General features: G+C 26.3%; 1 protein-coding gene across 1 annotated transcript in view; it reads right to left on the bottom strand.

Moving 5' to 3' along the window:
- The window catches only part of LOC100208468 (complement factor H), a 44698-nt gene extending 39464 nt beyond the window's left edge, over nt 1–5234 (bottom strand). Inside the window, exon 1 of the mRNA XM_065804426.1 lies at nt 5150–5234. Within this exon, the coding sequence (XP_065660498.1) occupies nt 5150–5207 (58 nt within the window). The 5' untranslated portion in view covers nt 5208–5234. The remainder of the gene's footprint in view (nt 1–5149) is intronic.
- Nucleotides 5235–17067: the final 11833 nt, after the last annotated feature.

The following is a 17067-nucleotide window of genomic DNA, read 5'->3' as shown; positions in this document are numbered from 1 at the left end:
TTGAATTGGCTAAATTTTGGGCTAAGCTGGAGCCGAAAGCTAGTACAGCCCAAGGCCCTAGTTACCAATAAGATATTTGTAAGTGTAATTTATGTTCATAAACTGATAATGCCAAAAGAACTTTACACGATATTGAATTAATAAGAAACAAAAAATACTTTTGTGAGAAGAATTTTCTTAAACAAAAGCACTTCTCCCTTTTTATAAGAAAAAAAAAGTTTTTAATTTCCTTTTGCTTAAAATAATCTATGATAATTTATGATGGAGATAATCTATGATGGACAGACTTATATTTTATGTAATGAATTAGTTCACAGACGATTGGAAAAAACTTCTTTAATTTTAAAAATCATATTTAATTTAAAATCTTTTTCTTTAAGACAATTTGCTTCATTAAAAAAAAAACTGTTACAACCTAATATTTTCTGAATAAAAATCACATAAATGACATTAAAAGATAATTTAATTATTCCGAAAAAATTGTTTTTCGCCTTACTGAATACAGTTGACATTTCACATTGTAAACATAGTTGGACCTGATCTTGCAGCCAACCTCCAACCATTATCATATTGTCATAATGTTGCTTCCCATTCACTTTTTTACTAATAATATAATGGGCACTGCTCTAAAGAGTTGGCACCTCTTGTGCCGTCTACTAAAATTTATTTTTGTGTTACTCATTATTCAACTAAGTCTCATTTTTTTTCTGTGACTGTTCTTAAGTGTTCAAAAAACTGTTTGTTTTTTCCTCGAACATCAGTGTTTTGGAATTCGCTTCCTACATCTTGCTTTCCTGATTCATGAAATTTTCAATTTTTTAAGTTGTCTGTCAATCATTATCTTGCTCCATAAATTTCCTCTATTCTCTTCCAGTAACTTCCAACTCAAATAGTGGTTATTTGCAGTATTGTTGGAAGCAAAGATGTTTAAAAATTTTTTTTACATTTTACAAAAATTTTTTTAGCTTAACTGAACATTCATGAAAAAAGCAAGCAGAGTAACGCTTCTTAACGAGACCTGTCAAAGTTTTTTTTTTGGGAGACCTGCCAAAATATTTTTTTTGGGGGGCAAATTTAGTTCTATTACTTTATCTCAAAATTCTTGCATAAAATTTGTAAAAAAATAAAATAGTATTTTTGTTTAAAGGATAAATCTTTTTAGTTTTTATTTAGGAAGTTTTTTATTAAATACAATTAAACGCTCAAACAATTTTCATATATTCTAATTAATAACGGGTGATGCGGAAGTTATCGGACAAAATAAAAACGTCAATAACTTATTTATAAATAAAAAACAAACTACTATTATATTTTTTTTAAATAAAGCATTTATCTTTTAATTAAATTATATTATTTTTTATATGAAAAAACACCACCATCTGCAATTGATCTCAATTTTGCTCTGACACCTTTCATATGCGACTGTAAAAAGTTTAAATTAATTTCTTGTAGTTTTAGTTTAATGCGATCAATCAAAACTTGCTCTGTTAAAGCTTGCTAATCTCCCTCGTAAACCTTCTGTGTGAAATGTCCCCAAAAATTTTCAATTGGTCGTGCTGGAGGCACATTAGGGGATTGGATTCTTTATCAACGTAATAGACATATTGGTCCATCCAATTTAGAGAATCTTTAGAATAATGAGAACTTGCTAAATCTCGCCAAAATAAATAGTTAAAGTCTCCATGATATTTGTGAATAAATGGAAGAAGTCGTTTTTCTAAACATTCATTAATATAGATTGATGAATTGATCGCTATAGCCTTGGAAGTGCGAAACAATGGCTCGGACATACCACGGTCAGATATGGCTACCCACATTAACAATTTTTTTGGAAATTTCTCTTTTTCCTATAAAACGAACACTTTCTGGGCATGTCTTTTTGTTGTTTGTGTAGTATCCTGAATTTCCAGGCATGTTGTCCCCTGCAAAACAAAAGTATTTTTTGTCATCAATGACTAGAAGCGATTTTGTGTTATAGAGTTGGTTAACTAGTTTCCTGCTTCTTTTCTTTGCCTTTATTTGTTGTTCTATAGTGTATTTTGGAGTCTTTTCACGTTTTCTATATTTAATATTAATTTTTTCAACTGACGACCAATTGTTGATTGATTTACACCGAATTTAATACCTATTTTTCTCTGACTGACCCCTTTTCGATTGTTGACAAGTCTCGTTAATTCGGCTTTCTTTTCTCTAGCCCAGGATGTCAGAAGACCAGGGTGCTTTCTATCAGAAAACGATTGAACAGTTTCAAGTCTTTTTAGGTTATCATATATTGTACTTTCCTTCCTTTTCAAAATGATTTATGATTTTTTTTTTTTATATTAGGTTTATTTACAAAAAACATTTTTAGTCGCTTTCGAAAAGATTCTCGTTCAGCTGCATTTAACCTCATTTTAAATAATTGTGTTTCAAATAATAAAGTTTATATTTATAAAACCACAAAAACTAATTATTATGTTCAAATAATGAAATTAGGATTTGTCCGATAACTTCCGGATCACCCGTTAATAGATGGAATCCTAAATGCAGAAAACAAGATTTGTGATTAATTTAAGTGTAATTTAAGTTTAATTGTCAAATAATTAATACATGCCTAGACCCTTTTCTATTTAATTAAATTCTATTTAATAAAATAAATAAAATGCCTTTAGGCTATTTTTATATTTAACGGATCCTTAAAACTATCATTAAAAAAAGTTCTTCGAAAATAGTTCAATCAGATACTAAAATGATCAAAATTTTATAATAATCTGAAAAATTATAATTGTTTTTCTTTAAGTAAATTTTTTTTTCCTATAACTTTTTTATTTATTTATAATGTTTAAATTAAGGCAAAGCATGCACCTTTGATCATAAATTCCAGGGCGCATTATGTTAATAAGATTCTCCTAAATTAATGATAATTGTAAAACTAATATTGACTATAAAAAAATATATATATAATTTCTTAAAGTTTATTAAAGCCATAAATATAGAAAACACTAAAATAGTTTTATAATTTTGTCTTTCGTAAATTTTTGTTTAGTTTTTCCCCTACCTGATATTTAAACAATTAATAATTTAAAATATATAAGTTTTGAATGATATTATTTTTGCAGTGGTAAATTTATTAATTTGTTTTTTATTAATTTTTGCAATATAATTAATTTAATGTAAAATATAATCAGTGTTCACAGTTTTTAATAAACTGAGAATTTGAGGACCAGAAATATTACCAGATATCATAATTTCCGATCACTTACAGGTATGAAGCCAGACCTGTTTTGGTACCACTGGAGTAGTATGGGCACCAAAAAAAATTTTTTTTTCCAGTTTTAAATGTTAATGATAATACTTTTTTTTTAAATATCATTGATAGTTGTATATAACTTTTTTAAATTTATATTAAATAAATCATTTAAGTATGCATTTTTTATAATAAACATAAAAAAATAAAAAATTGTTTCGTTTTTACAAACAATGATTTTCTTGAACAACAAAAGTCTCTTTAATGAATTTTATAGAATTATTCTTATAAATCATTAAAGTTAATACATAAAAAAAGAAAAAAAGTGTTTTTGAGAGCTGTTACAATGAAATAAGTTTGATCTTTAATCAAATTAGAAAAAAAAAAGTACAAATGTTAAAACAAAGAATGAAATGGTATTTTACCCCTTAACTGTTAATGACGTACATATACGCAAGACAATACTTTCGAAAAACGGCATTGACATATATATACGCAAATATTTGTTTAAAGGAGTGTGACACTTACAATACCAAACCATACCATACCAAACCAAAACCAGTCCTATATTCTAAAACATTCTTCTACAGAAATTTTAAGCTCATATGGGCAATTTTTCTAAAGTGTAACTGATTTAATTTGAATTATAGTAAACACTGTTTTAAATTGGCAAGTTATAAAAAAAAAAGAGGTAGTGATGCAATATTAAACTCAACAGAAGTTTTTGTTAATATTATGCTCGAAAGTGACGATGAAATTTCAGATTTAGTGATAGTGACCTTGATGTTGTGAGAGGATGGCACAGACATATTCACTGAAGAGGACAGCAATGATGTTATGAACAAGTCAATTGCTGAAATCAATGAAATAATACTTACCCAGCCTGTTTCTTTTGCTGTTCTAACTAGTAAAAGACAGCAAATGGCTGCAAAAAAAAACAAAAGTTATGTTGGACATAAAGTAAACCTCTATCAGGTATGTGAAGGCAAATCTTACATTGCGATTAGTGTGTCCATGAGTCTGTAACACTAGATGACCAGCTGGAGATTTTTAAACTCTTATTCACAAGTGAACTTGTAGATATGACAGTAAAAATGACAAATAAATATTTAGATCAAAGCAGTATAGGTTAAGTGCATTCTAAGTCTTTCCATATTTAAAGACAATCAAAAACATTCAAATATACTTAGCTGTGCTAATATACTGTGGTTTATTACAAAAAAAAGTGATGCCGGATTGTGTATATTACCTTTCTTTGAGAATAATTATTGTTTATTAAAATATTACTTTTAAATTGTGGTAAGGTCTTTTTAGTTTATTATAGATTTAATTATACTTTTTATATAATTTACGAATATATATAACACTTGCACTTTTCAAAAATCAACCTGGCGCTGGAGCTATTGCGCACCAAAATTAGGTGACAGTTAAGGGGTTAATGCATAATAATTTAATAAAAGGTATTAACATGGAAACTTATATTTTTAAATTAGTAAAACAAAAAGACTACAATTCAAATTAAGTGAGAGTATTTTTTGAAACAATTATTAGAAGTTAAGTGTACTTTTTATTTTAAGTTTCCCATAACATTATTAAACATTAATAAAGATAAAAGAATAAAGTAAAGTTATTTTTATTGTTCTTGTTTTAGCTAGTAAAGTTTTTTTTGATTTCTCATTCATGAAGATTTCCTTTCTTTTTTAAAATAAAGTTTTTTTTTTAGATAAGTCTAGATAAGTTTTTTTAGCGCTTTTTCAAATTTATAAAACATGTTAAAAGCTGTGATGAAATTGTTAAAACAAAGTATTATTTGCATGGTCATATTATGTGAAACATTATATGACCACATTTAAAGTATAAACACTATATGCGAACTCCTGTGAAACAATGTGGTTATATAATCAAAATAAAAAAATATCTTACTTCCTATTTTGTACCACACCAATAGATACATAAACAAGTCTTTTTTAAAAGAAACCATTGAAGTAATTTTAATAATCTAAAAAAGGGTCAAGTTAGAATGTAAGAACATAGGTGATTGATAGATAAAAACTAATCTAAAAAAAATCTTAGCAACTACTTTAAAAAGACTGAACTTTTTTTATATTTTTAATAAAATATATATATGACATACACAGGATTAAAAAATTAAACTTATTTTATATAGGATATTTTAAAAAAATCAGATTTTTTATGTTTATGACCAAAATTTTGGTACTAAACAAGATGTTAACTGCATCCAGCTAAAATTCCCCTGTCTTGGGGCTCTTGGTTGAGTAAAGGCTAGAGATGGTGTCTCGATAAAAATAACCATCTAGAGAAGATGTCAACTGCATCCAGATACTGTCTAGTAGGAGGACTCCTAGTAAAATATTTTAGGGGTAAGCAAAATAGCTCTGTTGACCAACCTGTTATCTCCTAATAAGGGTACAGCTCTAAAACTTAGATTAATTGTTCTGGGGCCAACTGGTAGTAAGGTTTCCCGAACTCTGTGGTAGCTCTCAGAGAGGCTGATTCATTAAAAGCTGCAAAATAGCAGAGTATTAACAGTGCCATGTTGGTTGTGGATGGTGTCCTTGTTAATTCTTTTGGTGTGCATTGTCAAGGTCACACAAGGAGCCCTGTGTTATGACTTAGGGTTAATTAACAGGACTGAGAAAATTGCATAGCTCTTTGCTTAGGAGGCCGTGCTCTATCTATGAATGAGTCAAGTTCTATTTCAACCAAAAACATGCCAAAAGTATTCCAAACCATCAAACATAAAAAACCATCCTCACCACCTGACTTGTAATATACCCTATTCCCTTTAGGCGTATTTCCTATCCTTTTTCTCTTTTAGGTGGTTCTGACCATGCAATAATCTCTTTAAATCTCTCACCTTGTACTTCCTTTTCGGACTCACCCTATCATCGCACTACTTGCTACTTTTATTTTATTCCATCTCATTGGTTCCAAGTCAAACCACATTCTACTCCATGGTTTTCACCCTCTTGTGCAGCTGCTATATCTAATCGTAATCATTTTTTTCATGTTTATATGTTAGTGAATTACAGCTGTTACAGTTACAAACTCTACGTAGTTTGGAATCCTCACTCTTTAAGTGAACAGCACTATTATTATATTATATTATAACAAATGGATCTCCCTTTATTTATAAATAAAGGGAGATCCATTGATATGAAGTAGTTCAGTTTTAATGACAAAGCTCCTTCCTAGAAATACGTTGAGTTTTATACTTTTAAATCACTAAATAAAGAGTGAACAACCTTTCAAATGCTTTTCCTCGGTTTCTATAATAAGAAAATAAGGACTTCTCTGGGGCACCTAAATTAAAAATTGTGTTCATCTCTGGGTATAGATGATTGTGCACAAAATGAATGAAAAGAAACTAGTACAAATATTTGTCTGCTAACATGAGGATGTTTATTAGCTGTGGTGGATTAGAGAGTGAGAGGAAACATATATTTATATACCATTAATATAAATATCCCTAATATATATCTATAAATATCTATATATATCTATATATATATATATATATATATATATATATATATATATATATATATATATATATATATATATATATATATATACATATATATATATATATATATACATATATATATATATATATATATATATATATATATATATATATATATATATATATATATATATATATATATATATATATATATATACATGTCAACCCTCGGAATTAGGGTTGGCATTCGGCAAAAATTGCCGACCTTGTTTCGATGTATTATAGTAAGACCTTTGTATCAAATTTTTTTTTGACCTCTAAATAATTGAGGTTGGTAAGTTATGGCCGACCTCAATTTTCCTAATTCCAAGGGTCGATATGTGTGTGTGTGTATATATATATATATATATATATATATATATATATATATATATATATATATATATATATATATATGCATATATATATATGTATATATATATATATATATATATATATATATATATATATATATATATATATATATATATATATATATATATATATGTATATATATATATATATATATATATATATATATATATATATATATATATATATATTTATGTAAACTATGTTAGTGTATTTTACAAATAGAGTGCTCAATCTTCTTAAAGAACAGAGCAATAATAAATTAGTAAAAAACACTTATCTAACTTTTTTCTTCAACTTAAAGAAAAAAGTTAGATAAGTGTTTCACCGTTGCTGGATCATCAGGAAGAGTTCTTGCTGATGATCCAGCAATTTCTTCTATATATATATATATATATATATATATATATATATATATATATATATATATATATATATATATATATATAAATATACTTTTAAACATCTTTGCCTCCAACAAGGCTGCAAGCAACCACTAATTAAAGTTGGAAGTTACTGAAAGAGAAAGGATGAAGATTGTAGAGTAAGATAACGATTGAGGGACAACTTAAAGGATTGGAAATTATACAAATCAGAAAAACAAGATGAAGGAAGCGAATTCCAAAGAGCGGATGTTTGAGGAAAAATACTAGACGAATAAGCGTTTTTGGAGCACTTAGGAACGGTCACAGAAAAAGGATGAGACTTAATTGAATAACGAGTAACACGAGAATGAATTTTAGTAGATGGCACAAGAGATGCTAGCTCTTTAGAGCAGTGTCCATTATAGTATTTGTAGAAAAGAGAAAGAGAAGCAACATTACGACGATGTGATAATGGTTAGAGGTTGGCTGCAAGAGCAGGTCCAACTATGTTTACAATGCATTTTTGCACCTTGTCTAAAAGAGAAAGGGCATCGTTAGAAGATCTGCCCCAGATATGGCAACAGTATTCCATACAAGGCCGGATTTGAGATTTATAGAGATAGAGAATAGAATCTGAAGTAAGAAAGTGACGAGCTCGATAAGGACATGCAACCTTAGCAGATGCTAATTTTGCAACTGATTTGATATATGGTTTCCAAGAAAGATTGGAAGTAATACTTAATCCTAGAAGATGAAGAGTAGATGACTCATTGAGTACATCACCATTCATAAATATAGGAAGATCTAAATTATTGCGATAACGATTGGCTGAAAAAATTGAGTTTTATCTGTATTGAAGTTCACCAGCCACTGTGAGCCCCATGCTATAGCAGAAATGAGATCCTTTTCAAGCTCAAATGCCCCCTCCAAGCAATCAGAGAGTGTTGGTTTCTTATCACGACAAGATGGTTTCTTATCATGACAAGATGGTTTCTTATCACGACAAAATGGTAGTATCATCAGCAAACAATGCCACCTTAGATGTGAGAATATCTGGAAGATTGTTAATGTAAATTAAAAAGAGTATAGGGCCAAGGGTAGAACCTTGAGGAACCCCTGAAGTTACAGAATAAGAAGAAGAGTGCTGTCCATCGAGGACAACTTTTATGCTACGATTGGAAAGGAAGGATTCAATAATCTTAAAGATGTTGCCAGATACACCATAAGAAAAAAGCTTATGGAGAAGACCAGCATGCCTAACTTTATCAAAAGCTTTTGAAATGTCAAGAGCGATGGCCTCAACCTCTCCCCCTTTATGTAATGCACGATAAAACTTATCAGCTATTACTGTTAGCAAATCAGCTGTTGAACAAGAAGATCGAAATCCATATTGATGGTCAGAAAGTAAGTTATTAGATACAAGATGAGAGATTAAGTGTTTGTTAATTAAAGATTCAAAAACCTTGCTTATGATAGGAAGAAGACTAATGGGACGGTAGTTAGATGATATATATATATATATAAACATATATGTATATATAGACGATATATGTATATATTGACGATATATGTATATATATGTATATAAAAACAACTTTAAAATGTATTCTACAAAATAGAGTGCTCAATGTTCTTAAAAGAACAGAGCAATTATAAATTAGTAGAAAATCACTTAACAAAAATATTTCTCATTTAACACAGAAATGAATAATCAAATTAATAAAAGTTCAACTTTTTTTTTAACTTGATTGTTCATTTCTAATGAGTCTTTATTGATGAAACAGAGTGATGAATGAGAAAAATTTTTGTTAAGTGATTTTTTACTATTTTATATATATATATATATATATACATATATATATATATATATATATATATATATATATATATATATATATATATATATATATATATATATATATATATATATATATATATATATATATATATATATATATATACATATATATATATATACATATATATACAGTAATGTGAATAAGTTTTAGACGACTTATATAATTAGACGTATTTACAATTTTTTTCCTATGTAACTTTTTTGAAGCGTACTTAAGTTTAATAATATATAAGAAAAGTTGAAAGAATATATTACTTTGAATAAATAAACAAAATTGATAAGGAAACATGAGGGATTTGTTTGTTTGTTTATTTATTAAAATGATGTGTCATTTTAATAAATAAACAAATTCTGTAACAGCATTCTTTGAATATCCTGTTTGGATGTAGTAGCAACTACATCCAAACAGGATATTCAAAGAATGCTGTTACAGAAATTAAAGAAACTAACTCCCTTGAAGATAGAAAGAAAAGTGGTAGACCTCCTAAGCTAAAAAAAGATGACAATAAATTTTTAAAAACCCCATCTTTAAGAATTACAAAAAAAGCATCAACCAAGCTGGCAAAAGACATTAACAAAGCAACTGGGAAAAATGTCAGCGCTTCTTTTATTCGATGGCACCTACTTAAATCGGGATTAAGAGGGTGTGTTGAAATTTGAAAACCATTAATAAAATGTGGCAATAAAGAATATATTTCTCATTTAACACAGAAATGAATAATCAAATTAATAAAAGTTCAACTTTTTTTATTTATTTGATCGTTCATTTCTAATGAGTCTTTATTGATGAAACAGAGTGTTGAATGAGAAAATTTTTGAATAATAAAATAAAGAAAAACAACTTAAATATGCAAAACAACACAAAGATTGGGTTCAGGAAATATTGAATCAGGTTCTGTACACCAATGAGTCCAAATTTGAAATTTTTGGAACAAAAGGAGGCCAATATGTTTGAAGAAGAATTGAAAAAGCCTATCAGACCGAGTTTAATCTCTACTATTAAACACAGAGGAGGCTCTTTACAAGTTTGGGGCTGTTTATCTTCATCTGGAGTAGGTGATTTGGTCAAAATGGGGGAGGGGGGTAACTCACCTGGGAATGTTATGTGGATATCCTAAGACACCATGCTGTATTATCCAGAATGAGACTAATAGGTCATAATTTTATTCTGCAGCAGGACAATGATCCAAAACATTGTTTTCAAGTGGCAAAAAATTATTTTAATGAAATGGCAGAGGAAGGAGTACTGGAATTGATGACCTGGCCTCCCCAGTGTCCAAATTTGAATATAATTGAGCATATTTGGGATTACCTGGACAGAAAGAAGGTTGAACATGCTCCCCGAAATGCTTAAGAATGTTTGAAGTACTTCAAATAGAATTGCACAACATACCCCAGAATTTTATAACTAACTTGTATGAATCTATTGCCCGGCAAATATTGGCTGGGATTGGAGGCAAAAGGAGGACAAATATTAGGAGTTTTTTATGAAGTTTGACATTAAAAAGTTTGATTTTGTTTCATAATTTGTGTAAAATACATGCGTTTTAATAAGTTTATAATTTAGAACTAAACTTAAATATTAGAGAAGAATTCTCCAGGATTTTTTGAAAAAATGCAAGTGGTCTAAAACTTATTTACAGTACTGTATATATTATGTTAGTGTGTTCTACAAATAGAGTGCTCAATGTTCTTAAAGCACAGAGCAATAATAAATTTATATATATATATATATATATATATATATATATATATATATATATATATATATATATATATATATGCATACTTATATATATCTATACATACTTATATATATATATATCTATACATACATATATAAATATATATATATATATATATATATATATATATATATATATATATATATATATATATATATATATATATATATGCATACTTATATATATCTATACATACTTATATATATATATATCTATACATACATATATAAATATATATACTTGTGTGTGTGTGTATATATGTGTATATATATATATATATATATATATATATATATATATATATATATATATATATATATATATATATATATATATATTGATTTAAACTATAAATATATAAACCTTTAAAAGAAAAAAATAAGTATAATTCTCATTTCAGTATAATCATCATTAATTTAGAATAAAGTAAAAAACTTAATTTCCAAAAATCTTTGATTCAACTTGATTATTGTAAATCTTTATTTTCTATACACCCTGTTGACATACCAACAAAACTTATCCTTTAATTATCTTAAATAACTAATTATAATGATATCAGCATTGAAATGATATTAGATAAACTTAAAAATCTTAATCAAAATAAAGCATGTGGTCCTGATAATATGCATCCATTTCTTCTAAAAAACTGTGCGGAAGCATTTGCTATTCCTCTAACATTATTTATTAGGGCATCTTTAACTTATAGTCAGTTTCAAGTTCAACTTAAATCACCAAATGTAACGCTTCTATTCAAAAAAGGTGATAAGACTCTTCCCAGCAAATATCGTCCAGTTTCATTGACTTCTATTTCATGTAAAATTATGGAAAGTATAATTAGAGCTAAAATGGAAGAGTACCTGTATAAAAATAATCTACTAGCAAAAGCGCAACATGGTTTCATTAGAAACAAATCATGTACCACTAACCTTTTAGAAAGCATTGACTACATTTCATCAAGCTTAGATGTTAGTATTCCAGTTGATGTAATTTTGTTAGATTTTGCTAAAGCCTTCGACACCGTTCCACACAAAAGACTGTTAGCCAAACTAAAAGCATACAGCTTTGATGGTCTGATACTTAAATGGATCAAAGCCTTTTTAGAAAACAGAAGACAAAGAGTTGTTCAAGGTGAAATCATTTCTGACTGGGTTAATATTTTTAGTGGTGTACCGCAAGGGTCTGTAATTGTTACTATATACAAACAAATGGTAAAATTGCAGTACTTTTATCTGCTTTATACATTAACAACCTTCCAAAAAAATTGCATAATGTAACTAAACTATATGCCAATGATACAAAAGTGCTTTCTCAATTATCTTCAAAACAATGCGCTACTAATCTTCAAAATGATCTAGATATTATCTACAAATGGTCTCAAACTGGCTTCTTTTGTTTAACATATCAAAATGTGTAGTTATGCATTATCGTCATAATAACAAAAAATATTTATATAATTTAAACAGTATTCAACTGAAAAAGTCAAATACAGAAAGAGTTCTTGAATTGCTTTGTAATGCAAATTTAAAATGGAAAAATCAAGTAATTGATACTTCTAACAAAGCAAATCAAATGCTTGGTCGTATCAAAAAGTCATTTGCCTGTTTCGATTATAATTACTTCGTTTGCTTTATATTACATTTATTGGCCTATTACTAGAGTTTGCAGTTCCCTTATGGTCTCTATATTATAAATCTCATTGTAGCTATATCGAAAAATCCAGCACAAAGCTACTAAACTAGTATCATCAATCAGAAATCTTTCCTATACAAAAAGACTTGAAAAATTAAACCTAACTACTCTAGTGGCAAGGAGACAAAGAGGAGATCTAATACAAATATAAAATTATGAATAATATTGACAAATTAGAAAGAGGCAATCGTTTCCCAATAGTTAATAATCATACGAGAGGTCACTGCTTTGAATATTTCAAGGAAATGACAAAACATTAGCAAAGAGAAAACTTCTTTTTTAATCGAGTAGCGAATGTATGGAACTCTCTGCCAGAAGAAGTTGTTAAATCGCCTTCAGTCAACAGCTATAAAGCAGCAATTGATTGCTGGATGAGCAACAATCAATCAATTTGGCTGTCAAAGTGTGCCTGATAACACACTCACTGGCTCTGCCAGTTACATCATTTACTACAAACTAACTAATTCTCTGTTATAGTGTGTTAAAGCACTATTAATTATTTATTTTTATATAAATTTATAAAAATTTATTTATTTAAGTTGTTTTTCTATTTTAATTTTTTGTTTATTTTTTTGTTTATAAAACAATTTACTTACTCATATATGTCTAATTTTATTAAACTAATCCTTTTGATATTTGGTTACTGATTGTATTTTAAAAATCATCATTTATTCAATCTATTTTGTATTTATAAATTTTGGTATTTATAAATTCTTTATATATATATATATATATATATATATATATATATATATATATACATATATATATATATATATATATATATATATATATATATATGTATATATATATATATATATATATATATATATATATATATATATATATATATATATATATATATATATATATAATAACATATATACTATATATAAATTAGCTTTTTCTTTTAAGTTATGGTTTCTACAATCCATTTACTTGGACTATTATTTTTGTATTATGAATATATATATATATATATATATATATATATATATATATATATATATATATATATATATATATATATATATATATTTATATAGTTAGATAAGCGTTTTTACTTATTTATTATTGCTCTGTTCTTTAGGAACATTGAGCAATTTATTTGTAGAATACACTGAGATAATTTATATATATATATATATATATATATATATATATATATATATATATATATATATATATATATATATATATATATATAATAATAATAACATATATACTATATATAAATTAGCTTTTTCTTTTAAGTTATGGTTTCTACAATCCTTTTACTTGGACTATTATTTTTGTATAACTATGATATATATATATATATATATATATATATATATATATATATATATATATATATATATATATATATATATATATATTTATATATATATATATATATAGTTAGATAAGCGTTTTTACTTATTTATTATTGCTCTGTTCTTTAAGAACATTGAGCACTTTATTTGTAGAATACACTGAGATAATTTATATATATATATATATATATATATATATATATATATATATATATATATATATATACATATATATATATATATATATATATATATATATATATATATATATATATATATATATATATATAACGAAATTACATGAGGATTAATTTGATAATATTAGAAATTTAAGAGTAATAGAATATATATATATATATATATATATATATATATATATATATATATATATATATATATATATATATATATATATATATATATATATATATATAAATATATAACCAAATTAAATGAGGATTAATTTGATAATATTAGAAATTTAAGAGTAATAGAATATATATATATATATATATATATATATATATATATATATATATATATATATATATATATATTTATATATATGCAATTTATTCTTTAAAAAAGTTATACAAGGAACATGTTTTTCTATATTGAATATTCAGTTTAACATTTTATTCTAATTTATCTCAACTTGATTAAACTTTTAATATTATAATTACATAATAATATTACAAATAACATCGTAATTTATGGCATAAGTAATATTACAATTAATACCAAATATTATAATTAACACTTAATATTTTACTGAATAAAATAACAAAATACTGAATTATATTGAACATAATACTGTTAAATACCATAACTAATCGATGACGTCAGAGACCATAGTGACCATGATCGTTTATTTACGGTACCGTAATTTTGGGTAACTTTGCACAGCCGTGGGTAAAACTGCTCAACTCAAGTCAAATATATTTTAATTTCTAGCAGTTAAAAATTTTAACTACAACTGCTTGGCACTTTTGAAGTCAGCTTTACATTCTAGTTTCAATACGAAAATGCTATAAAAAAGTCATTTTAACGAGATTTCTGTCTACACAAGTAATTTTACTTAAACATAGGAAAAAGTCACGCGTATAATTTCTTGCAACTTTAACCTGGTAAGCAGATCAGAATTAGACCCTAAGCCTTAGGGTGATGCATATATGAGCATGTTATGCCGTTTACTCACCTTAGGCTAAGGTAAGTAAACGGCATAATATGCTCATTAATTTGAGTTGTTTTATATTTTAATGCGATTGTCAGTATAGATGAAGAAAAATTACCAATTTTGTAAATAAATTACTATTTTAGACTAAATTGGGATAACTTTGCACAATGTGCAAAATAATCACAACTGTCTTTAATCAGTTAAAAACAAAACTTTTTAAAACTTGAAGTAATTGTATATATAAGCATAGTTATTTTTATTGTTTTTATTAACTTTTTTTGCTTATTTAAAAATGACATTCATGTTTTTTCCAGATGCCAAGTTGTTACAAAGCCAGAAATCATAAAGACTATATAAAATAATGACCTATCCAAATGTCTTGAAGAGGTTAAGTGTAAAAAGCTGACACAAAAAAAGCTGCTGCTAAATATTTTCAAGGAGGCTGCTTTTGTGAAGTTTTTCCATTTAATTGAGTGATTTTGGATTTCCAATCGGTAAAGAAGATTTACGTCATATAATGAATAATTATCTAATTAGTTCAGAAAAAAAGTAAAAGAGTCTAAAATCTTTTCTGGGCCTGATTTAGTTAACTCATTTTTACAAAAACATCCACAACTTACAAGTAAATTTGTGCCAAACTTAAAAAAATCTCGAGCAATGGTTAATAAAGAAATTTTAAAGGATCATATTCAACAATTATCAAAAACTGTACAAAATAAACCTCCAAGCAACATATATAATTACAATGAAAAAAGTTTGACTGATGATCCAGGCTCAAAAAAATGCTTGGTAAAGTTAGGTAAAAAATACCCAGCAAATATAAGAAACACTTCTAAGACAAGTATTTCTATTATGATATCAGGTAATGCTTTTTTCTATAGTTTTACCTTCATTAAAAAAAATCAGGAGTCAAAGTTTTGTTAGGCGATAACTTATCCTCTCATGTCTCTGCAAAAGTATTTAATGTCTGTAAAAAAAATGAAATACTATTTGTTTGCCTGTCACCTAATAGCATGCATATAACTAGTAAATGCCAATCAAAATCTAGTAAATGTCAATCAACTTCAAACACAATTTAGAGAAAGAGAACCATATGATAAAGAATTTTTAGACGACAGCTTTAAGATTTTATTACAAGAAAAATATAAGTTCTTGCAGTCTTCAGAAAATATAAAACGAAAAAAAAGCTTTCTGTTCCTGCAGGGAAAAGTGTTGGTACAGAAGATTTAGAAAAATTTGATAACATTATTGATATTGGCTCAAAGCTTGCAACGAAAAAAAAACTAAACAAAAACACGAAGAGCATTAAGTCAAAAGTTCAATCTGACGAAGATTTGAAAGAAAAACAGTGTCAAGGAAAATAGTGCTTATGTGAAGCCAATAGTAAATATATTAAGTGCTTGTTTGACACACAAGAAGATTTTTATGAATGGGACAATATTTGTTTCACATCAAGGAGCCTCATAGAAATAACCTTAACTAGAGAACTCTACAAAGTATCTCAATTAGACTTTCATTTCTCTTGAAGTTTGTTTATTTAGGTTTTATTTTTTATTTTAAAGATTCATAATTGCCTACATTAAAAGAATGTAGGCAACTATGAATAACTGCCTACATTCTTTTTATGTATAATGTGGCTGTTTCTTTTATCATGTTAAATTTTTTTATTAACCAAAACAATAGTAAATCTGATTTTATTTTTTTTATTTTTATTTGTCGATAAACTCTCGTTAAAATTTCCTTTAAACAGTATAATAAAAAGAGTTTAAATAGCAAAATTCATATAAACGGTA

The sequence above is a fragment of the Hydra vulgaris genome, chromosome 09 (genome assembly GCF_038396675.1).
Source record: "Hydra vulgaris chromosome 09, alternate assembly HydraT2T_AEP".
Taxonomy (NCBI): domain Eukaryota; kingdom Metazoa; phylum Cnidaria; class Hydrozoa; order Anthoathecata; family Hydridae; genus Hydra; species Hydra vulgaris.
This window is presented reverse-complemented; position numbering and strand designations above follow the sequence as displayed.